This window comes from Salvelinus alpinus, chromosome 21 (genome assembly GCF_045679555.1).
Source record: "Salvelinus alpinus chromosome 21, SLU_Salpinus.1, whole genome shotgun sequence".
NCBI lineage: Eukaryota > Metazoa > Chordata > Actinopteri > Salmoniformes > Salmonidae > Salvelinus > Salvelinus alpinus.
In genome coordinates, this window is record NC_092106.1 from 30,237,683 (window position 1) to 30,261,845 (window position 24,163).

The following is a 24,163-nucleotide window of genomic DNA, read 5'->3' on the forward strand; positions in this document are numbered from 1 at the left end:
CTGGTCTGGTACATCAAGAAGCTGATTAAACAGCATGGTCATTACACAGATGCACCTTGTGCTGGGGACAATAAAAGGCCACTCTAAAATGTGCAGTTTTGTCACACAACACAATGCCATAGATGTCTCAAGTTTTGAGGGAGTGTGCAATTGGCGTGATGACTGCAGGAATGTCCACCAGAGCTGAATTGAATGTTAATTTATTTTAGAGAATTTGGCTGTACGTCCAACCGGCCTCACAACCGCAAACCACACGAGCCCAGGAACTCCAATTCCAGCTTCTTCACCTGCTGGATCATCTGAGACCAGCCACCCTGACAACTGATTAGACTGGGGGTTTGCACAACCGAAGAATTTCTGCACAGAAATCGTCTCAGGATAGCTCATCTGCATGCTCGTCGTCCTCACCAGGGTCTTGACCTGACCGCAGTTTGGCGTCGTAACCAACTTCAGTAGGAAAATGCTCACATTTGATGGCCACTGGCATGCTGGAGAAGTGTGCTCTTCATGGATGAATCCCGGTTTCAACTGTACTGTACCGGGCAGATGGCAGACAGCGTGTATGGTGTCGTGTGGGCGAGCGGTTTGCTGATGTCAACGTTGTGAACGGAGTGCCCCATGGTGGCGGTGGGGTTATGGTATGGGCAGGCATAAGCTATGGACAATGAACACAATTGCATTTTATCGATTTGAATGCACAGAGATACCGTGTGGAGATCCTGAGGCCCATTGTCGTGCCATTCATCCACCGCCATCACCTCATGTTTCAGCATGATCATTCACGGCCCCATGTCGAAAAGATCTGTACACAATTCCTGGAAGCCAAATTAACTTCTGTTTGACTTAACAGAAAAAAAGTATCTAATGTTAGCTAGTGTTTCATCCCCTATCGACTGAAGTTCTGTCTGAAATGAATTAACTAGCTAGCTAGTAGCTACCACAGCCAGTTGCTCTAGCTATCCGTCAGGTAGCAGTGTCTAACAGCTGTTGTGTGTATGGAAATATTTTGTAGTCTTTGTTTTGTCCCGTTTCAATAGAAGTAATTTAATTTGGCTCGTTTTCACCAGTTGACGTACCATTAGAACTAGCTCAAGTTGGCTAACGTGAGATATTTTTGTGTCCCAATCCCAGTCAGTATAACAATGTAACGTTATTGATCGGTTAGTTTCCCTAGCTAATTTCCAACTTTTCACACTGACACGGTATAAACAGCTCTACAGGCTTCACTGCCATGGTGCACAATCAGAACACAACGTTATGCTCATCATGTCTTAGCAGGATAAGATATTGACAGGTGTCCCAGCAGGGTCAGACAACCAGGGAAGACCAGTCTACAGAGCTCAGGTAAATGAGTGAATGGATATATAGTTCCATCTTGAGTTGATGGGTAGACCTACAGTAGCAACAGGACAGCAGCTTATATCTACAGTCTGGGATCTGGGAATAATGGTCACTTCAGTTATTGAACCATAGATTCTATTCTTGGATAATATAATGTATAAATGTACACCAAGCTAATTCTTCTCATGCCTCATCTGAACAGGATCTGATGATGACAGAGGTCTCATCAGTGTCAGGCAACCAGGCCAGTCTGTGACTGCACTGAGGTGAACCTTTTTGCAGATGCAACACTTTATTCTTTCTGTGCAGCAAACACTGGACAAGCCAGAAGCTTCAAATTACATTTTTTAAGGTAGTCTGACAACCGTCCAAAGTTTATTTCCAAACTTTATAAAGGGTTAATAGGCCTTTCCTAATGACACAAAACATGTAAAACAAAAATGTGAGGAAGTCCTGGGAGACTGATGATGATGGTGAATGGAAACAGATGTGTTTGAATGCTATGTCATGTTCATATAATGTCAGACATAAATGACTGCAGTTTAAGACCATCCATAGAACGTACTATATGCCAGTGAAACTGAATATCATTCACTCATAAATGTTATTATTCTGCTGGAGGTGTAACACCCAAATCGGGACATATTTCAATGTGTTATGTTCTTGAGAAGGCTGGCTGAATTCTAGCAGAGAAGAAACTGTGTATTCTAGCATTTTTTGTGGTTAAGACATGTATTGCCATTAATTGGAAGGTTGGTTATCCTCCCACAATGTCACAATGGATGGCAGAAATGTTAAGTTGTGTGTCACTAGATTTGATTTATTGCAAGATTGAGGGTATACTGCTCTAAAACCAAAGTTGCACCCCTGTGGCCTAATTCATTTTAATTGACTGATTGATTTCCTTATAAACTCAGCAAAAAAAGAAACCCTTTTCAGGACACTGTCTTTCAAAGATAATTCGTAAAATTCAAAATAACTTCACAGATCTTCATTGTAAAGGGTTTAAACACTATGCTTGTTCAATGAACCATAAACAATTAATGAACATGCACCTGTGGAACGGTCATTAAGACACTAACAGCTTATAGATGGTAGGCAATTAAGGTCACAGTTATGAAAACTTAGGACACGAAAGAGGCCTTTCTACTGACACTGAAAAACACCAAAAGAAAGATGCCCAGTGTCCCTGCTCATCTGCGTGAACACTCCTTAGGCATGCTGCAAGGAAGCATGAGGACTGCAGATGTGGCCAGGGCAATAAATTGCAATGTCCGTACTGTGAGACGCCTAAGACAGCGCTACAGGGAGACAGGACAGACAGCTGATCATCCTCGCAGTGGCAGACCACGTGTAACAATACCTGCACAGGATCGCTACATCCGAACATCACACCTGCGGGACAGGTACAGGATGGCAACAACAACTGCCCGAGTTACACCAGGAACGCACAATCCCTCCATCAGTGCTCAGACTATTTGCAATAGGCTGAGAGAGGCTGGACTGAGGGCTTGTATGCCTGTTGTAAGGCAGGTCCTCACCAGACATCACCGGAAACAATGTCGCCTATGGGCACAAACCCACCGTCGCTGGACCAGACAGGACTGGCAAAAAGTGCTCTTCACTGACGAGTCTCGGTTTTGTCTCACCAGGGGTGATGGTCAGATTCGTCTTTATCATCGAAGGAATGAGCGTTACACTGAGGCCTGTACTCTGGAGCGGGATCAATTTGGAGGTGGAGGGTCCGTCATGGTCTGGGGCGGTGTGTCACAACATCATCGGACTGAGCATGTTGTCATTGCAGGCAATCTCTGGGGACCAGAGGTGGCAGAACGGAATACTCGGATTGGGTGTAGGGTTTGAGCAGAGCCTGAAGGTAGAGAGGGGCTTGCTGCTCCATGGTCTTGTAGTGGATGCGCGCTCCGACTGGAAGCCAGTGGAGTGTGCGGAGGAGCGGGGTGACATGGGAGAATTTGGGAAGGTTGAACACCAGGCAGGCTGCAGCATTCTGTTTATTTGATTTCTTTGCCTCTGTTTCTCCTAACTTAGAGTGTAGCTCTACACTGCCTAGTCAGCCATTACGCGATATTGAACTACCTACCTCCCTCTCTCTTGCAATATCTCTGATTTGCTTTCCCTCTCTTTTTCTCCCTCTCATCCTTTGTCTCTTCCTCTCTGGCTGTTTCTCCCTCAATTTCTCTCTACCTCTTTCTCTCACTCTTTTTTCTCTTGCTGTATTGCTCCTTTGTCTCCTCTCTGCTTATCCTCTCTCTCTCTCTCTCTCTCTCTCTCTCTCTCTCTCTCTCTCTCTCTCTCTCTCTCTCTCTCTCTCTCTCTCTCGCTCGCTCGCTCGCTCTCTCTCTCTCTCTCTCTCTCTCTCTCTCTCTCTCTCTCTCTCTTACAGTATTGCTTCCTAGCCTCCTCTCTCTACTCTTCCTCTCTCTTTTGTTAACTCAGTGTCACTTGTCTTTGATTTCTTTGCCTCTGTTTCTCCTTGACCACTGACTCTCCTCTTAGGTCCCAGCCATCATGAGATAGCCGTGGTGGATTTAAACAAAGACAGATACAGGTAACTGCCAAAATAAAGGAAACACCGACATAAGCGTCTTAATAGGGCGTTGGTCCACCACGAGCCAGAACGGCTTCAATGCACCTCGGCATATATTCTACAATTGTCTGGAATTCTATTGGAGAGATGAAGACACCATTCTTCCATGAGAAATTACATAATTTGGTGTTTTGTTACTGGTGGTGGAAAACGCTGTCTCAAGCGCCACTCCAGAAACTCCCATAAATGTTCAATTGGGTTGAGATCTGGTGACTGAGAGGGCCATGGCATATAGTTTACACAATTATCATGCTCATTTAACCATTCAGTGACCACTTGTGCCCTGGATGTTTATTGCTTAACTAACTCAGGAACCATACCTGTGTGGAAGCACCTGCTTTCAATATACTTTGTATTCCTCATTTACTCAAGTGTTTCCTTTATTTTGGAAGTTACCTGTATGTAGGGCCAGGGGTTCTTCCTGTTCACGTCATGGAAACACTCCAGAACCTAGTAATATGCTGAATGTTATTTAAACTGTGCATTGTTTTGACATATAGTACCAGTCAGAAGTTTGGACACACCTACTCATTCAATGATTTTTCTTTATTTTTACTATTTTCTACATTGTAGAATAATAGTGAAGACATCAAAACTATAATCATAACACATATAGAATCAAAAAAGGGTTAAGCAAATCAAAATATATTTTAGATTCTTCAAAGTAGCCACCCTTTGCCTTGATGAAAGCTTTGCACACTCTTGGCATTCTCTCAACCAGCTTCATGCGGAATGCTTTTCCAAAAGTCTTGAAGGAGTTCCCACATATGCTGAGTACTTTTGGCTGCTTTTACTTCACTCTACCAACTAATTCCAAACCATCTCAATTGGGTTGAGGTCGGGTGATTGTGGCCAGGTCATCTGATGCAGAACTCCATCACCCTCCTTCTTGGTCAAATAGCCCTTACACAGCCTGGAGGTGTGTTGGGTCATTGTTCTGTTGCAAAACGAATTATCGTCCCACTAAGTGCAAACCAGATGGGATGGCGTATCGCTGCAGAATGGTGTGGTAGCCATGCTGGTTAAGTTATTTATTCTAAATAAATCATTGACAGTGTCACCAGCAAAGCACCCCCACACCACACCTGCAGAGATCATCCGTTCACCTACTCTGTGTCTCACACAGCGGTTGGAACCAAAAATCTTACATTTGGACTCATTAGACTAAAGGACAGATTTCCATGTCCATTGCTCGTGTTTCTTGGCCCAAGCAAGTATTTTCTACATATTGGTGTCCTTTAGTAATGGTTTCTTTGCAGCAATTCAACCATGAAGACCTGATTCACACAGTCTCCTCTGAAATGTTGATGTTGAGATGTCTGTTACTTGAACTCTGTGAAGCATTTGTTTGTGCTGCAATTTCTGAGGCTGGTAACTCTACTGAACGTATCCTCTGCAGCAGAGGTAAGTCTGGGTCTTCGTTTCCTGTGGCGGTCCTTATGAGAGCCAATTTCATCATAGCGCTTGATAGTTTTTGCGACTACACTTGAAGAAACTTTCAATATTATCCGGATTGACTGACCTTCATGTCTCAAAGTCAAATCAAATCGAATCAAATGTTATTTGTCACATACACATGGTTAGCAGATGTTAATGCGAGTGTAGCGAAATGCTTGTGCTTCTAGTTCCGACAATGCAGTAATAACCAACGAGTAATCTAACCTAACAATTCCACAACTACTACCTTATACACACACAAGTGTAAAGGGATAAAGAATATGTACATAAAGATATATGAATGAGTGATGGTACAGAACGGCATAGGCAAGATGCAGTAGATGGTATAGAGTACAGTATATACATATGAGATGAGTAATGTAGGGTATGTAAACATAAAAGTGGCATAGATTAAAGTGGCTAGTGATACATGTATTACATAAAGATGTTAGGATGCAGTAGAAGATATAGAGTACAGTATATACATATACATATGAGATGAGTAATGTAGGGTATGTAAACATTATATTAAGTGGCATTGTTTAAAGTGGCTAGTGATACATTTTTACATAAATTTCCATCAATTCCCATTATTAAAGTGGCTGGAGTAGATGGTATCGAGTACAGTATATACATATGAGATGAGTAATGTAGGGTATGTAAACATAAAAGTGTGTAACGGCAGCCTTCCTCCTCTTCACGAGAAGTGGAGGTGTAGCAGGGATCGGACCAACACGCAGCGTAGCCAGTGCTCAACATGTTTAATAAAGAGAATAACGTGAACACTTACAAACTATACAAAATAACAAACGTGGCAAAACCGATACAGTCCTATCTGGTGCAGAGAAACACAAAGACAGGAAACAACCACCCACAAATCCCAACACAAAACAGGCTAACTTAATATGGTTCCCAATCAGAGACAATGACAAACACCTGCCTCTGATTGAGAACCACATCAGGCCAATTGACAATCCCCACATAGAAATACAAAACATAGAATGCCCACCCAGCTCACGTCCTGACCAACACAAAACAAGGAAAAACACACAAGAACTATAGTCAGAACGTGACAAAGTGGCATAGTTTAAAGTGGCTAGTGATACATGTATTACATAAAGATGGCAAGATGCAGTAGATGATATAGAGTACAGTATATACATATACATTATATTAAGTGGCATTGTTTAAAGTGGCTAGTGATACATTTTTGATCAATTTCCATTATTAAAGTGAGCTGGAGTTGAGTCAGTATGTTGGCAGCAGCCGCTCAATGTCAGTGGTGGCTGTTTAACAGTCTGATGGCCTTGAGATAGAAGCTGTTTTTCAGTCTCTCAGTCCCTGCTTTGATGCACCTGTACTGACCTCGCCTTCTGGATGATAGCGGGGTGAACAGGCAGTGGCTCGGGTGGTTGTTGTCCTTGATGATCTTTATGGCCTTCCTGTGACATCGGGTGGTGTAGGTGTCCTGGAGGGCAGGTAGTTTGCCCCCAGTGATGCGTTGTGCAACTAAGCTAAAGTAATGATGGACTGTCGTTTCACTTTGCTTATTTGAGCTGTTCTTGACATAATTTGGACTATGTCTTTTACCAAATAGGGCTATATTCTGTATACCACCCCTAACTTGTCACAACACAACTGATTGGCTCAAACGCATTAAGAAGGAAAGAAATTCCCAAATTAACTTTTAACAGGTCAAACCTGTTGTTTGAAATGCATTGCAGTTGACTACCTCATGAAGCTGGTTGAGAGAATGCCAAGAGTGTGCAAAGCTGTCATCAAGGCAAAGGGTGTCTACTTTGAAGAATCTCAAATATAAATATAATTTGATTTGTTTAACACTTTTTTGGTTACTACATGATTCCATATGTGTTATATCATAGTTTTGATGTCTTCACTATTAGTAAATAGTAAAAATGAAGAAAAACCCTTGAATGAGTAGGTGTCCAAACTTTTGACTGGTACTGTATGTACTGCACTGTGAGATATATGTCATTCCCGCACACACACACCCATGGACACACAAACTCTTTCTCTCTCACACACACATACGTTCCCTAACTGTGTTGTGTGGTTTGTCCCCAGGGTCAGGGTATCCCTACACTCAGGCTCCACCCCGGGACTTTCTGTCTGGTAAACCCAAACAACCGTTATGATTATCATCACATCCTAACGTATTAAAACATTATTAAACAATAATAAGATATACTGAACTGTATTAAACGCATTGAAGCCACCTTATTAATAACGCCATCAATTAAACAACAACACCATCTGTCTGTCTCAGTGTGAAGGCTTCATATTGTGTGTGTGTGTGTGTGTGTGTGTGTGTGTGTGTGTGTGTGTGTGTGTGTGTGTGTGTGTGTGTGTGTGTGTGTGTGTGTGTGTGTGTGTGTGTGTGTGTGTGTGTGTGTGTGTGTGTGTGTGTGTGTGTGTACATGTTTTACTATACTTGTGAGTACCAGAAGTCCTCACAAGAATAGCAAACCAACTAAAATTTAGATAAGTGAGGACAATGTGTCAGTAACAGGTTGAACTAGGACTGGCACAATTACTGTATAACCATGTAAGCAGTGGTTATGGATGAAGACCGTCATAAGGATTAAATAACTGTCATAATAACTGTCATAAATAACTGTCGAACTTTGTTGCCTCTTGCTGAAACAAGGGTAAGTGCTATCTGGGATTCTTGGGACGTCCCTACAGTGCCCTAAACCATAACCCTTACCTAACCCTAAGCTTAACCCTTACCTTAAATCTACCATTTTTCTGTAAATAGAAATTTGATCTGCAAAGTTATTTTCTATTTTGTGCGACTCGAGCCATTTCCTTTATCCAGCTGTTCTGTTCTGTGTAACCTGCTGCTACAGGTAACTACCACAATAAAGAAAACTTGGTGTCTTAATAGGGTGTTGGGCCAACACGAGTCGCCAGAACATGTCTTGGCATAGTCTACAAGAGTCTGGAACTTCCTGTGTGGAACCATCTGCTTTCAATATACTTTGTATCCCTCATTTACTCAAAAGTTTCCTTTATTTTGGCAGTTACCTGTGGAATGGACAGAGGTATCGCTCAAGTTGCAACAAAATGTAATATAACGTTGCAGATAAAGTTCGGAATGACAATTTCATGTGTACAACATCTAAAGATCTGCATAATTTCTAAAAGGACGTATTTGGGTGTTTTTCAGAGCCCCGCAAACTGATGTTCTAATGAGGGTTTTAGCATGAAATGTCAATGGCATTTATACACATTTTAAACACTTTTATTTATTTTACTGTCTTTTGTAAAAAATTTGGGGCCAAACGACATGTTGTGAAAAAGACAATAGTTGGAAGAGTTGCAGTGTTAATTGATAATAATGCCATTGTTAATTATACTGAACAAAAATATAAACGCAACATGCAATAATTTCAATGATTTTACTGAGTTACAGTTCATATAAGGAAATCAGTCAATTGAAATAAATTCATTAGGCCCTAATCTATGGATTTCACAAGACTGGGCAGGGGCGCAGCCATGGGTAGGCCTGGCACTCGAGTGGGTGGGCAATAGCCCTCCCAGGCCCACCCTGGCAGGGGAGCCAGGCCAATCGGAATTTGTTTTCCCCACAAAAGGGCTTTATTACAGACAGAAATACTCCTCAGTTTCATCAGCTGTCCGGGTGACTGGCCTCAGATGATCCCGCAGGTGAAGAAGCTGGATGTCGAGGTCCTTGGCTGGCATGGTTACACATGGTCTGCGGTTGTGAGGCTGGTTGGACGTTCTGCCAAATTTTCTGAAACAACATTGGAGGTGGCTTATGGTAGAGACAATGACATTAAATTCTCTGGCTACAGCTCTGGTGGACATTCCTGCAGTCAGCATGCCAATTGCACACTCCCTCAAAACTTGAGAAATCTGTTGCATTTTGTTGTGTGACAATACTGCACATTTTAGAGTGGCCTTTTATTGTCCCCAACACAAGTTGCACCTGTGTAATGATCATGCTGTTTAATCATCTTCTTGGTATGCCACACCTGCCAGGTGGTTGGATTATCTTGGCGAAGGAAAAATGCTCACTAACAGGGATGTAAACAAATTTGTGACCCAAATTTGAGAGGAGCTTTTTGTGCGAATGGAACATTTCTGGGATCTTTTATTTCACCTCATGAAACATGGGACCAGACTTTACATGTTACGTTTATATTGTTGTTCAGTATAGATGCTTTTTTTCATTCATTTGTCTATTTTTTCTTTAACCATATGGTCTATCCACTAGAAACTCAAGGAGAATATGGACCCAGATATACAATATGTATACTAAAAATGAAGTTATTAAAGTATAAATTACAAAAGTTACCATAGATTCCAATAACTTTGGTAAATAAATGACTGGTAAATTTGCAACCTTAGCTATAACCCATCACCTCATCATGCCCCAGCTACATACAGCTTATAGAGTAGTGGGTTTCTCAAGAGGGAGTAACTTTGTTCTGGTGAAAATGGAAAATTACTATTATCCTTCTTTCTCTCTAAACACACACACACTAGCTACGCTGCCTGAAGTCATGCATTAATCAATGGTGTGTGTACTTGAGTGAGGGGAAAACTACAGCTCTTTTCTGCCCAGGGTTATTATTGTAGACTAATAAAGATAAATAAATGTAGCATGGGTCTGGTCTGGAGAGAGACGGATGGCTTTGATTAAGCAGTGAGAACTGCAGTGTGACAGAGTGATCAATATACAGGCCAGTTCACCCTGCTTTAAGAACACTGGAATGATCCATGATCACACACTACACGTACACACACCCTTATTAATGCCTTAATTAACAGGCCCTGTCTGCCTGCTGTGTGTGTGTGTGTGTGTGTGGGGGGGGGGGGGGGGGGGGGTGCGTGTGCGTGTGCTGCTCCTGTTACAGACCAGAGGTGGGTGTTTTAATGGGTGTACAGTGCATTCGGAAAGTTTTCAGACCCCTTGACTTTCCACATTTTGTTATGTTACAGCCTTATTCTAAAATGGATTAAATAGTTAGCCAATCTACACACAATACCCCATAATGCCAAAGCAAAAACAAGTTTATACATTTTTGCAAATGTATAAAATAAAATAATCGCATTTACATAAGTATTCAGACCCTTCACTCAGTACTTTGTTGAAGCACCTTTTGCAGCGATTACAGCCTTAAGTCTTCTTGGGTATGACGCCACAAGCTTGGCACACCTGTATTTGGGGAGTTCCTCACATTCTTCTCTGCAGATCCTCTCAAGCTCTGTCAGGTTGGATGGGGAGCATCGCTGCACAGCCATTTTCAGGTCTCTCCAGAGATGTTCGATCGGATTCAAGTACGAGCTCTGGCTGGGCCACTCAAGGACATTTAGAGACTTGTCCGAAAGCCACTCCTGCGTTATCTTGGCTGTGTGCTTAGAGTCGTTGTCCTGTTGGAAGGTGAACCTTTGCTCGAGTCTGAGGTCCTGAGCGCTCTGGAGCAGGTTTTCATCAAGGATCTCTCTGTACTTTGCTCCGTTCATCTTACCCTCTCCTGACTTGTCTCACAGTCCCTGCCGCTGAAGAACATCACCACAGCATGATGCTGCCACCACCATGCTTCACCGTAGGGATGGTGCCAGGTTTCCTCCAGACGTGACGCTTGGCATTCAGGCCAAAGAGTTCAATCTTGGTTTCATGAGACCAGACAATCTTGTTTCTCATGGTCTGAGAGTCTTTAGGTGGCCTTTGGCCAACTCCAAGCGGGCTGTCATGTGCCTTTTACTGAGGAGTGGCTTCCGTCTGGCCACTCTACCATAAAGGCCTGATTGGTGGAGTGCTGCAGAGATGGTTGTCCATCTGGAAGGTTCTCCCATCTCCACAGAGGAACTCTGGAGCTCTGTCAGAATGACCATCAGGGTTCTTGGTCACATCCCTGACCAAGGCCCTTCTCCCCTGATTGCTCAGTTTGGCCGGGCGGCCAGCTCTTGAAAGAGTCTTGGTGGTTCCAAACTTCTTTCATTTAATAATGAAGGCTCCTTGCTGATGACTCCTTGCTGCCCCAGTCCACCTGACCATGCTGCTAATCCAGTTTCAACTGTTCTGCCTATGGCTATGGAACACTGACCTGTTCACCGGACGTGCTAGCTATCCCAGACCTGCTGTTTTCAACTCTCTAGAGACAGCAGGAGCGGTACAGATACTCTGAATGATCGGTTATGAAAAGCCAACTGACATTTACTCCTGAGGTGCTGACCTGTTGCACCCTCGACAACCATTGTGATTATTATTATTTGACCCTGCTGGTCATCTATGAACATTTGAACATCTTGGCCATGTTCTGTTATAATCTCCACCCGGCACAGCCAGAAGAGGACTGGCCACCCCTCAGAGCCTGGTTCCTCTCTAGGTTTCTTCCTAGGTTTCGGCCTTTCTAGGGGGGTTTTCCTAGCCACCGTGCTTCTACACCTGCATTGCTTGCTGTTTGAGGTTTTAGCCTGGGTTTCTGTACAGCACTCAGCTGATGTAAGAAGGGCTTTATAAAGACATTTGATATGATTTTGATTTGATGGAGGCCACTGTGTTCTTGGGGACCTTCAATGTTGCAGAAATGTTTTGGTACCCTTCCCCAGATCTGTGCCTCAACACAATCCTGTCTCGGAGCTCTACTGACAATTCCTTCGACCTCTTGGCTTGGTTTTTGCTCTGACATGCATTGTCAACTGTGAGACCTTATATAGACAGGTGTGTGCCTTTCCAAATCATGTCCAATCAATTGAATTTACCACAGGTGGACTCCAAGTTGTAGAAACATCTCAAGGATGATCAATGGAAACAGGATGCACCTGAGCTTAATTTCACGTCTCATAGTAAAATGTCTGAGTACTTACAGTATAAAATAAGGTATTTCTGTTTTACATTTGCAAACTTTCTAAAAACCTGTTTTCACTTTGTCAGTATTGGTTATTGTGTGTAGATTGATGAGGAACAATTTGTATTTAATCAATTTTAGAATAAAGCTGTAACATAACAAAATGTGGAAAAGGGGAAGGGGTCTGAATACGTTCCAAATTCACTGTAAGCCCGTAGAAATAAGAATGAATAGATTGGGTGTCACATTCAAATCAATGATGACATAATGGGTGGATTGGCAGCCATTGCAAGTGTACCCATGGGAGCAAAGCAGGAAGTAAAAGCAGGAAGTGTACCCATCAATCTGTGCTGTGATTTGTTGAATCAACTCAAATTACATTACAAAATGTACAACACAGCAAATTTAAGGCATGTTTTGTTATTTATTTTAAACAAACAATCTACAACGAAGTTGACTCTTTTACAATGGGGGTCAATGGGAAAGAATGTTTGTTTTCCCCAATTTGTGGGCGTGGTCGACGGGAAATCCTTCTTATGACGTGAATATCGACTCTGAGTATTGTATGAGCCACATCAGTTAACATCATTTTAGCAAACATTCTACCATGGAAATTATTGCTTCACGATACCAGGCACCCATTGCGAGTGTACCTATGAGTTTACCAGTCAAATTGCCAGGGTTAGAGCTTCCAAGCCCATTCTATTCATTCTTATTTCTGTGTAAACCTGTGCGCTCATAATCTATTTTATATGTATTACACGTATCTATACAACTATTGGCATTAATATGTATGTGCATAATTGAGTGTCTACATAACGTGAAATGCCTACAGTATATATTTATGCACAATATAATGTGATGAGGTGTGTGTCAGCAGAATGGTTGAAACAGTGTGAAAAGTGCGTTGTGTAGCTGCAGTGAACTGCAGAGTGGAAGAGCTGACTCTGCACCATGAGAGAGAGGGATGAATAGAGAGGGACCGGAAAAGTAAAGGTTGAGAGTTAGACGGGGGGAGTGGAATGAAGGAGAGTGGGGTCAGGAAGAGAGGGGGAGTTTGAGAATGAGAGGGAAAGAGAGCGGAAAGACCTGGGAGAGGGAAAGTGAGAGGGAGGGCTTGGGAGAGGAAAAATAAAGGGCGAAAAGAGGGGGAGCACAGAAGGGGACTAAGGGAGAGAAATTGAATGAGAGAGGAAGAATGATAAAGAGAAGGGCAGATGAACAGTAAAGGTTGAAAGAAAGAGGGGAGGGAGGGAGAGAGAAAGAGAGGGAGTAAAAGAAAGCAGCAGGTTTTTCTGCCCTTTGGTAAGCCAGGAAATTAAGCAGCAATCACAGCCTACTGCTCCCCTGTGTGTCACCATTGATTATTACCCTGGCTCTCTATCATCTCTCTCTCTTTGTCTCTCCATCAATCTCTTTCTCACCACTATCACTCCATTATTTTCTCCATCACTCCACCTCTCTCTCATCACTCGCTCTATCACATCTCCAACTTTCGCTCTTCCTTTCTCTCACTCCTAACATTCTCTCTCCACCTTCCATCTCTTACACACACATTCACACTTTCCCACTTATGGTAATGCTTCCTCATTGTGATCATGAATGGCACCATCTGGCCTTCTACAGTCAGAGTTGACTGTTGTTTTAATGGGTCACCTCTGGTGAGAGGTTTTAGTTACTGTAAGGGGAAGGGACAAGGGACATGTGATAAACATCATCATTGTTCTCATTATCATCATCTTCATCATTTCGTCCTCTCCAACATCATCATTGCCCTCACTAACCATCATCATCATCATTGCCCTCACTAAACATCATTATTGCCCTCACTAACCATCATCATTGCCCTCACTAAACATCATCATTGCCCTCACTAAACATCATCATTGCCCTCACTAAACATCATCATTGCCCTCACTAAACATCATCATTTCCCTCACTAAACATCATCATTGCCCTCACTAAACATCATTATTGCCCTCACTAACCATCATCATCATCATTGCCCTCACTAACCATCATTATTGCCCTCACTAACCATCATCATCATGGCCCTCACTAACCATCATCATCATCACTGCACTGCCATCATAATCAATTTTGTGATTTAAAACAGTGGCATACTTGGTCAGAACAGTGGCATACTGGGTCAGAACAGTGGCATACTGGGTCAGAAGCTGTGTTCTAATACGTAAAAAAGTAACGTGTTTCTTTATTTCATTACTCATAAAATTAATCTGATTACGTAACACGTTACTTTTTCAAATTGGGAAATATTATTACAGTTACTTTGTCAAACAACGTGTGCATTAGTTTCAGAATCATATCTCTACCGGGTGCGTGTTTCCACGAGCCAATCTTGACTTGTTTCCTCATTTAGTTCTCAAGCAAGCGGAGAAAGGCTGTTTGGAAAAATGTCATGACAGCTGCTGTCCATAGGAATGTATAAAGGGCACACCTCTGATCTTTGCATTTATCGCTTCTGCCCATATAGGACTTTCTCTTATAGTGGCAAGTGTGCCCGCTATACATCTCTATGGGTCCGGGTACCCTATGGGTCCGGGTAAAATAGGTCCCCATGTGTCGGATATACGGATATACGCAATACCAATACAGGCTCTCCTCAGGGATGTGTTTTGTCCCCACTTCTGTACATCTTGTACACTAATAGTTGTACTAGTTCCCATACTGACAGACACCTCGTTAAGTTCGCTGATGACACTGCCATGATCAGCCTGTTGCATGATGACGAGGAACATCATGGCCCGATCCTAAATGACTTTGTAGAGTGGTGTGAGGAATCACACTTGGTCCTCAATACTAACAAGACCAAAGAGATGTGCATAGACTTCAGGAAGCGTACAACACCTACCTCTGCAACATCTATCAGAGGCCAGAATATAGAAATTGTAGAGGAATATAAATATCTGGGTGTCTTTTTGGACAGTAAGCTTCAGTGGAGTAAATGTACAGACCAGATCTACAAAAATAGCCAACAGAGACTGTACTTTCTAAAAAAGTTGGGTTCTTTTAATATAGACTGTACTATATTGACTCTGTTTTACAAATCCTTTATTGAGAGTATTTTAACTTTTTGTATTGTTTGTTGGTTTGGCAATGCCACTGTCAGTCAGACAAACATGCTGAGAAGGGTTATTACCACAGCAAGCAAGGTACTTGGAGTCAAACAGACAGGCCTGGATGAGATTTTTAAGGTCAGGGCCCTCCGTAAGGCTCACAAAATCATTTTAGACCCAAGTCACCCCCTGTATCTGGACTTTGAATTACTCCCCTCTGGGCGCAGGTATAGGGCACCCCTCAGCAGGAAAAATAGAACGAGACAATCATTTGTGCCAGGTGTGATATCCCTCTTAAATAGCTCGGGCAAATGTTCCCATTGACCCCGTAAGGCCAGCAGGTTAGTCTTTTCTTCTTTTTTAAATGTTAAATTTTATTTTATTTATTGGTGCGTGACTGTTATTGAAAGTTGTATTGTCAATCTTGTTTTGTATTTAACGCCACTTTAAATGTGTACATGACACTGCAACAAAATTTCCCCATGGGTACAATAAAGTAAGTAAGTAAGTACATGCGGTCTACAATCAGAACTGGCGGCTCGAGAAAAAGATTTTGAATAAAACAATCACGCAACAGATCAATGTACTGTCTACACTCATTTTATGAAATAGTTTTCATTAAATAGGTTTTAATCATGTCAACAACAACATCTTTAAAGTTCTGATAGCTGGGCCTCCCGATTGGCGCAGCGGTCTTAGGCGCAGCGGTCACAGCAGTGCTCAAGGCGTCACTACAGATCCAAGTTCGATTGGTGCGGCTGGCTTCCAGGTTAAGTGGGCGGGTGTTAAGAAGCGCGGTTTGCCAGGTCATGTTTCAGATGACGCATGACACTCGACCTTCACCTCCCGAGCCCGTTGGGGAGTTGCAGCGATGAGACAAGATCGAAATTGGGGTGAAAAACTGTAAAATACAAAAACATAAATAAGAAGAAGAAAGTTATGATAGCTAAGGATTCCGCAACGGGGTTAGGTTTTTAGGCTGGGACCACAAGTTGTGTCCCGGATTCCTACAAAAAACAAACAGTTAATGGTTAGCTATCATGCTAACAGATCAAGGTAACGCTAGCAGTGCTAGAGTCAAAACACCAGTGGTATTTGTGTCTACGTCTGGGCTCAAATGCGCTAGGTGCGAGATGATATCTACACAGGAGGAGGTACATACAGTTAAAGTCAGAAGTTTACATACACTTAGGTTGGAGTCATTAAAACTCATTTTTCAACCACTCTACAAATGTCTTGTTATTAACAAACTATAGTTTTGGCAAGTCGGTTAGGACATCTACTTTGTGCATGACAAGTAATTACAGTAAGTTGACTGTGCCTTTAAACAGCTTGGAAAATTCCAGATGATGTTATGGCTGTTATGGCTTTAGAAGCTTCTGATAAATGATGTCAATTAGCCTGAGTCAATTGGAGGTGAAGCTGTGGATGTATTTCAAGGCCTACCTTTAAACTCAGTGCCTCTTTGCTTGACATCATGGGAAAATCCAAAGAAATCAGCCAAGACCTCAGAAAGAAAATTGTAGACCACAAGTCTGGTTCATTTTTGGGAGCAATTTCCAAACGCCTGAAGGTACCACGTTCATCTGTACAAACAATAGTACGCAAGTATAAACACCATGCACCACGCAGCCGTCATACCACTCAGGAAGGAGACGCGTTCTGTCTCCTAGAGATTAATGTACTTTGGTGCGAAAAGTGCAAATCAATCCCAGAACAACAGCAAAGGACCTTGTGAAGATGCTGGAGGAAACAGGTACAAAAGTATCTATATCCACAGTAAAACGAGTCCTATATCGACATAACTCCTAACATAACCACTGCTCCAATACCCCCATAAAAAAGCCAGACTACGGTTTGCAACTGCACATGGGGACAAAGATCGTACTTTTTGGAGAAATGTCCTCTGGTCTGATGAAACAAAAATAGAACTGTTTGGCCATAATGACCATTGTTATGTTTGGAGGAAAAAGGGGGAGGCTTGCAAGCCGAAGAACACCATCCCAACCGTGAAGCACGAGGGTGGCAGCATCATGTTGTGGGGGTGCTTTGCTGCAGGAGGGACTAGTGCACTTCACAAAATAGATGGCGTCATGAGGCAGGAAAATTATGTGGATATATATTGAAGCAACATCTGAAGACATCAGTCAGGATGTTAAAGCTTGGTCGCAAATGGGACTTCCAAATGGACAATGACACCAAGCATACTTCGAAAATTGTGGCAAAATGGCTTAAGGTCAACAAGGTCAAGGTATTGTAATGGCCATCACAAAGCCCTGACCTCAATCCCATAGAAAATTTGTGGGCAGAACTGCAAAAGCATGTGCGAGCAAGGAGGCCTACAAACCTGACTCAGTTACACCAGCTCTGTCAGGAGGAATGGGCCAAAATTCACCCAACTTATTGTGGGAAGCTTGTGGAAGGCTACCTGAAACGTTTGACCCAAGTTAAACACTTGAAAGGAAATGCTACCAAATACTAATTGAGTGTATGTAAACTTCTGACCCACTGGGAATGTGATGAAAGAAATAAAAGCTGAAATAGATCACTACTATTATTCTGACATTTCACATTCCTAAAATAAAGTGGTGATCCTAACTGACCTAATACAGGGAATTTTTACTCTGATTAAATGTCAGGAATTGTGAAAAACTGAGTTTAAATGTATTTGGCTAAGGTGTATGTAAACTTCTGACTTCAACTGTAAGGTGGAACTGATAAATGAACATAAATTCTTTGTCTGTTCCAAATGTATCATCATCAAGCAGCTTCGGGAAAAGATTCTCCAGCTACAAGCTCAGCTGTGAGAAAAACAAGATGTGCTTTCTAAGTACTTTGATGCAGCCCAGGCACACAGAATGTCAGTTCTGAATGCCTCCTACAGCCAAGGGGTCGATGAGTCGGGCGGTACTGACCTGCTCCAAACCACTGGACAGACTGTAAGCTCAACTCCGTGGCCAGTGGGAGACTGGACACTGGCAAGGTGAAGGAGGTCGGGTGGGAGGCAGTCTGGTCGGCCTCCATATATCCTAGAAGACCAGATCCAGCTACTTTGCTTTGCCCCGCTGGAGGTGAGCATACCGGCCCTGTGAGTCTGCTCTGATCCTGGGAGTACACCAACAGCCAGCAGCCGTCCAGGGGCACCCACCACAGCTCAGCCAGTCGCTAACCAAAAGAAACAAGGTCTTGTGCCCTCCTCCATCTCCCTGAGGATTCCGACACCATCCGCTACTACATGTGCGATGAGTCAAAGCACACCTCCTCCCCCCTGCCTGAGGCAGGCCCATTCTGTTCCCCCTCTTCCTTCCCCATTGGATTCTAACACAACCAGCATCGCCGTGGGCAGCAGCTCGATGGTGAGAGATTTTGGCCTGCCTGCGGCCTATGGGACGACCATGGTCCATTGTCACCCAGGCACCAGTGTCCAAGACATCAACTCCCTCCTGCCCACAGTTCTAGCCAACTACTCTAATTTTGGCACCATTGTCACTCACTTTGGATTACCGACATTCGCTTTCGGCAATCTGAGGAACGGACGGACTACACCATTCTCTTGAATACCCTTGTTTGCGCAGGGGAGATAACAGTCCTCTCTGGCGCCCTGCCGGGCGATAGAAGGGATTCGGGACATTTCAGCCACCTCGCTGCCCTAAACGAGTTCCTGAAGAAACTTTGCAAAGACAGGAATGTCTCATTTTGAGTTGCTATGGAAGCAACCGACACTCTTTAAAAGAGATTGATTCACTCTAACCACAGGGGTTCCAGGATTATCTCCATCAACATAGACCCTTTTTTTCAATTTCCACCTAAAATGAAATACCCAAATCTAACTGCCTATAGCTAAGGACCTAAAGCAAGGACACTTTAAAGTGTGTGGAAATGTGAAATTAATGTAGGGGAATAACACATTAGATCTGGTAAAAGATAATACAAACAAAAAACCATGCATTTTCTATTTTTCTTTCCATCATTTTTGAAATGCAAGAGAAAGGCGAGGCAGTAATGTAGGATTCTAGGTGTAATTTAGATGTTGTCCACAAGATGGCAGCAGTGTGTGTGCAAAATTTCAGACTGATCCATTTAAGAATTACATCACTACACAATATTTTGTATCAAGTCTGCCAGGTGACCTTCACGAGTTTGCCCAAATGTGCCGAATTGGACAATTGATACAATTTCAAGTACATAACTATAGAGAACATACAAAAATGCTATGGTAATAAGAAAATACACACTCCCAGGATTGTCATACATGAGGGATCATTAGCTTCCTTACAGAAAAGACACTGACCTTCACACATCTAGATGGCCGGGCGGGGTGGGTGTGGAGCCAGAGACAGCAGTGGGGTCAAACTGTAGAACCCAGTTCCTACATTTGAATATAAAAATTGATTTTATCAAACAAAACTACGCTACATTTTATTTCTGGGACCCTCAGGATGACATATCAGAGAAAGATTACTGAATGTAAGTACATTATTTACCTTCAGAGGTGAACGTATCAAACCAGTTGCTGTGATAAGTGTTTTGTTGTTGTGCACTATCCTCAAACAATATAATGTTTGTTTTTTCCACTGTAATAGCTACTGTAAATTAGACACTGCAGTTAGTTTAACAATAAGTTAATCTTTCTGCCCATATAAGACATGTCTATGTCCCGGAAAGTTGACCTGTTTACAACGTCATTCTAGTCACATATTGAGCAACAACTGTCCCGATTTAGGGACACCGATCCTGTAGAGGTTTAAGAGACTGACGGTCAGGGTTTGGTCATTCTCCAGTCCTCCATTTCATAATAAGCAACAGAGGACATGGAAATTGTATTATATCCCAGAGAAATAGAAGTGCAGTAAATGTAAGTAACCTAACCAATGTTCGGTTAACTATTATCTCCATGGGTGTTGTCTACAATAATCATATGCACATATCATTTAATTCCACTTTTTGCACTGAAACTGTCTGCCTTAGGAAGAAGCCCACTGTGGGCAGCCCACTCAGTACCATAGACATGTCAGTGACATTTCCATTTGATTCAATCTCAGGTCAGCACTTAAAAACAAACGAGCAACCCAGAAAATAATGAAAAATATTGTCGCCTGAGAAACAATGTTCATAAAATTGACAATTTATTGCCATCAGAAAACATTAATATTCTGTCCATCTCTGAAATACACTTAGATAATTCCTTTGATGATGCAGTAGTAGGTACAGTTGAAGTTTACATACACCTTAGCCAATTACATTTAAACTCAGTTTTTCACAATTCCTGACATTTCATCCGAGTAATAATTCCCTGTCTTAGGTCAGTTAGGATCACCACATTATTTTAAGAATTTGAAATGTCAGAATAATAGTAGAGAAAATTATTTATTTCAGCTTTTATTTCTTTCATCACATTCCCATTCCCACATACACTAAATTAGTATTTGGTAGCATTGCCTTTAAATTGTCTAACTTGGGTCAAACGTTTCAGGTAGCCTTCCACAAGCTTCCCACAATAAGTTGGGTGAATGTTGGCCCATTCCCTCTGATAGAGCTGGTGTAACTGAGTCAGGTTTGTAGGCCTCCTTGCTCCCACTCACTTTTTCAGTTCTGCCCACAAATTTTCTATAGGATTGAGGTCAGGGCCTTGTGATGGCTAGGGCTTCTTGTATGGCAGGGTGAACCTCCCACTGTACCGGTCCCATAATGCAAGAGGAAGGAAGAATGGGTGTAGGGTCGGAGTTACTGGTCGGAAGGTCAAACTGGCGGGAGAGAGCATCAGATTTTACGTTTTTCTTTCCAGGGATGTAAGTAACATGAAAATGGAAGCGTGTGAAGAGCCCAGCTGGCTTGTCTGGAGTTTAACCTCTTTGCCCCTCTGATATATTCCAGATTACAATGATCTGTTAGGACGAGAAAGGGATGTTGTGCACCCTCCAACCAGTGGCGCCACTCCTCGAGGGCCAGCTTGATGGCAAGGACTTCTGTTCCCCACATCATAATTCCTCTCAGCGGAGGATAACTTCCCAGAGAAGAAGGCACAGGGATGTGATTTGGGAGGTGTTCCCACCCGCTGAGAGAGTATGGCTCCTACTCCGGAGGCATCCACCTCCAGGGTGAAAGGAAGGTTTGGATCAGGTTGGCGAAGGACAGGAGCTGAGGTGAAGAGGCATTTCAAGTTGTTGAAAGCAGTCAGGGCGGTATCAGTCCATTGAAGGGTCCGGGTCTTTTGGCTGGTAATGGCAGTGAGGGGAGCAACAGTAGAACTGAAGTTCCGAATGAACCAGCGATAGTAGTTGGAGAACCCAATGAAACGGAGTTCCTTAACAGTGGTGGGTTTGGGCCAGTTACTGACGGCGGTGACTTGGTTCTCATCCATGCTGACCCCTCCAGGTGTCAGTACGAAACCGAGGAAGTTTAGCGAGGTTACATGGAGGTGCTCTTTTCAGTCTTCACATAAAGGTTATGGTCAAGGAGTTGTTGAAGAACCTTTTGCACATGCTGTATGTGTTCCTTCAGGGAGTGGGAGTAAATCAGGATGTCATCAATGTAGACGAAGAGAAAGCAGTTGATCATATCCTGGAAAACCTTGTTCATAAAGGATTAGAAGACGGCGGTGGCGTTACTAAGGCCGTAGGGCATGACCAGGTATTCGTAGTGCCCTCATGCGGTGATAAAGGCCGTCTTCCATTTGTCGCCTTCACGTATACAGACAAGGTTATATGCACTTCGCAGGTCGAATTTTGAAAAAGATGTTGGCGCGGCCCACTTGTTCAATGGTCGCTGGGATCAGAGGAATACGGTTCTTGGCCATGACGTCATTCAGGGAACGGTAATCAATACATGGATGGAGTCTACCGTCCTTTTTTTCCAATGAAGAAGCTGGACACAGCCAGGGAAGAAGAAGGACGAATGAAACCATTTGAGTGTTTCATCAATGTACTTCTCCATTGCCTCATTTTCCGGGATAGATAGGGGGTAAACACAGCCCTTCGGTGGGGACACTCCAGGGAGTAAGTCAATAGCACAGTCCCCTGGGCGATGTGGTGGCAGAGTGGAGGCCTTGATTTTGCTGAAGACATTGCTGTACTGGGCGTATTCAGATGGCATGGTGGGTGGCACTGCAGAGGCAGAGTCCTCAATGATTGTGGCTCTGCAGGGTAGGCTGAGACAACTGGTGAAGCAGGTAGAAGACCAGGACAGTAGTTCACCTTGTCACCACGAGATGGCAGGGTTGTGACTACAAAGCCATGGGTGTCCGAGGATGAGTGGCTGTTTGGGGATAAGAGTTCCATAAGTTGAATGGAGTCTTCCACACCAAAACCAATCTGGAGGGTGATGGTCTGTGTCAGGTGCGTAATGAAGCCCGTGCCCAATGGCTGCCCGTCCAGGGTGTTAATCCTTAAGGGAGGGGTGACAGGTGTTAGATCAATGTCAAGCTCTTGTACTAGCTGGTGATCGATAAAATTACCTGCTGCTCCCGAATCTATCAAGCCCTCTACGTACTTAGTAACCCCCTTCACGGTTATCAATACTGGGATGGAGAATTGCTTCTGGGAGATATTTAGAAATAAGGACACGCCTACCTGCATGTCAGCGGAGGGACCCTTCTCATCTCTCTGTGGGGGGCGAACAGGGCAATGGCTGAGTAGATTATCTTTTCCCTCTACAGTATAGGCAGAGCCTTTCTTGAATTGGCCTTTGACGTTCGATACACGGGAGAGGAGCATGGCCCAACTGCATGGACTCTGGAAGACTCAGACGGGATGACGGAATCATGGAAAGAGAAGGTTTCGGGTTCCTGGGTGGCAGAGTTCTTCGGCGGTTGATGGACATACGAATGTGTTGATTTAAATCCTGAAGGTCACCTCTACAGGCCAGCTCCGCCTGAAGTTCCCTGTTGAGCCCTTTTCGGTAGACGGTAAGTAAAGCAGCCTCACTCCATCCACTCCCTGCAGCCGTGGTGCAGAACTCGAGGGCATACTCGGCAGCTGAATTGCGTCCTTGTTGAAGTTTTATGAGGAGGTCTCCTATAGGACGACCGGAAGGAGAGTGATCAAAAACTCTTTGAAGAGTGTGTGGAAATGGGTCTCGGATTCGAGTTCGGTGCTGTTGGCAGTCCATATGGTAGTGGCCCAATCCAGGGCTGTGCCTGTGAGTAGAGACAACAAAATCCACCCTGCTCTTGTCGGTGGCGAAGTTAGTGGGGTTGTACTCAATGTATTTGCTTCATTGCATCAGAAATCCCTGACATTTCCCAGGTGAACCATCATATTTTCCAGGCATGGATATGAATGAAGGAGGGCTATGGGTTATGATACCTGGCATCAGAGGAGTAGGGATAGGCTGGCGGAGAAGATGGCAGATTTCCTCCAGATGCTCCTCTTGCTGGGTTAGGTGCCGCTGTAGCTCTGCTGAATCCATTACATTTTTTGTGAGGTATTCTGTAATGAATACTCAGGGAGAAAAAGGTGTAGATTTACACGCAGAGTGCGGCAGTTGTTTATTTCGCCTTCACAGAAGGCAGGAATCGTGGTCACAGGCAGGCAATGGTCATACACAGGTAGGCAAACAGGCAGGTGAATCAAAACTAGGACTGAAGGCTATAACTGGTTCTCACAAACGAGCTAGGAAAAGGCTTAGTAGAGCCAATACGAACCATACCTCACAAAGGCACAAACAGAAGGAACTGAACTAAATAAGGAGTTGATGAGACCAGGTGAGTAACTAACACAGGTGAAATCAATTGACAAAAATGAAAGACAGGGCTACGTTCAAGAATACAAAGAAACAGGGCTACATTCAAGAAAACAACGAAACAGAACACAAGGTTGACTAAGAAAATAAATACAGAACCTTACAGTATTATGTCATGT

The 24,163-nt window shown here is 43.4% G+C and overlaps 1 protein-coding gene across 6 annotated transcripts in view; it reads left to right on the forward strand.

Annotated features, from left to right (window-relative positions):
- LOC139548212 (chloride channel protein 2-like) overlaps positions 1-24,163 on the forward strand; it is a 202,988-nt gene that overhangs the window by 89,728 nt on the left and 89,097 nt on the right. For 4 of the 6 annotated variants that reach the window (XM_071357722.1, XM_071357723.1, XM_071357727.1 and 1 more), the window contains exon 3: positions 7,472-7,519. The exons of the other annotated variants lie outside the window; for them this stretch is intronic. In XM_071357722.1, coding sequence (XP_071213823.1) covers positions 7,472-7,519 — 48 coding nt within the window. The remainder of the gene's footprint in view (positions 1-7,471; positions 7,520-24,163) is intronic. 6 annotated transcript variants of the gene reach the window in all.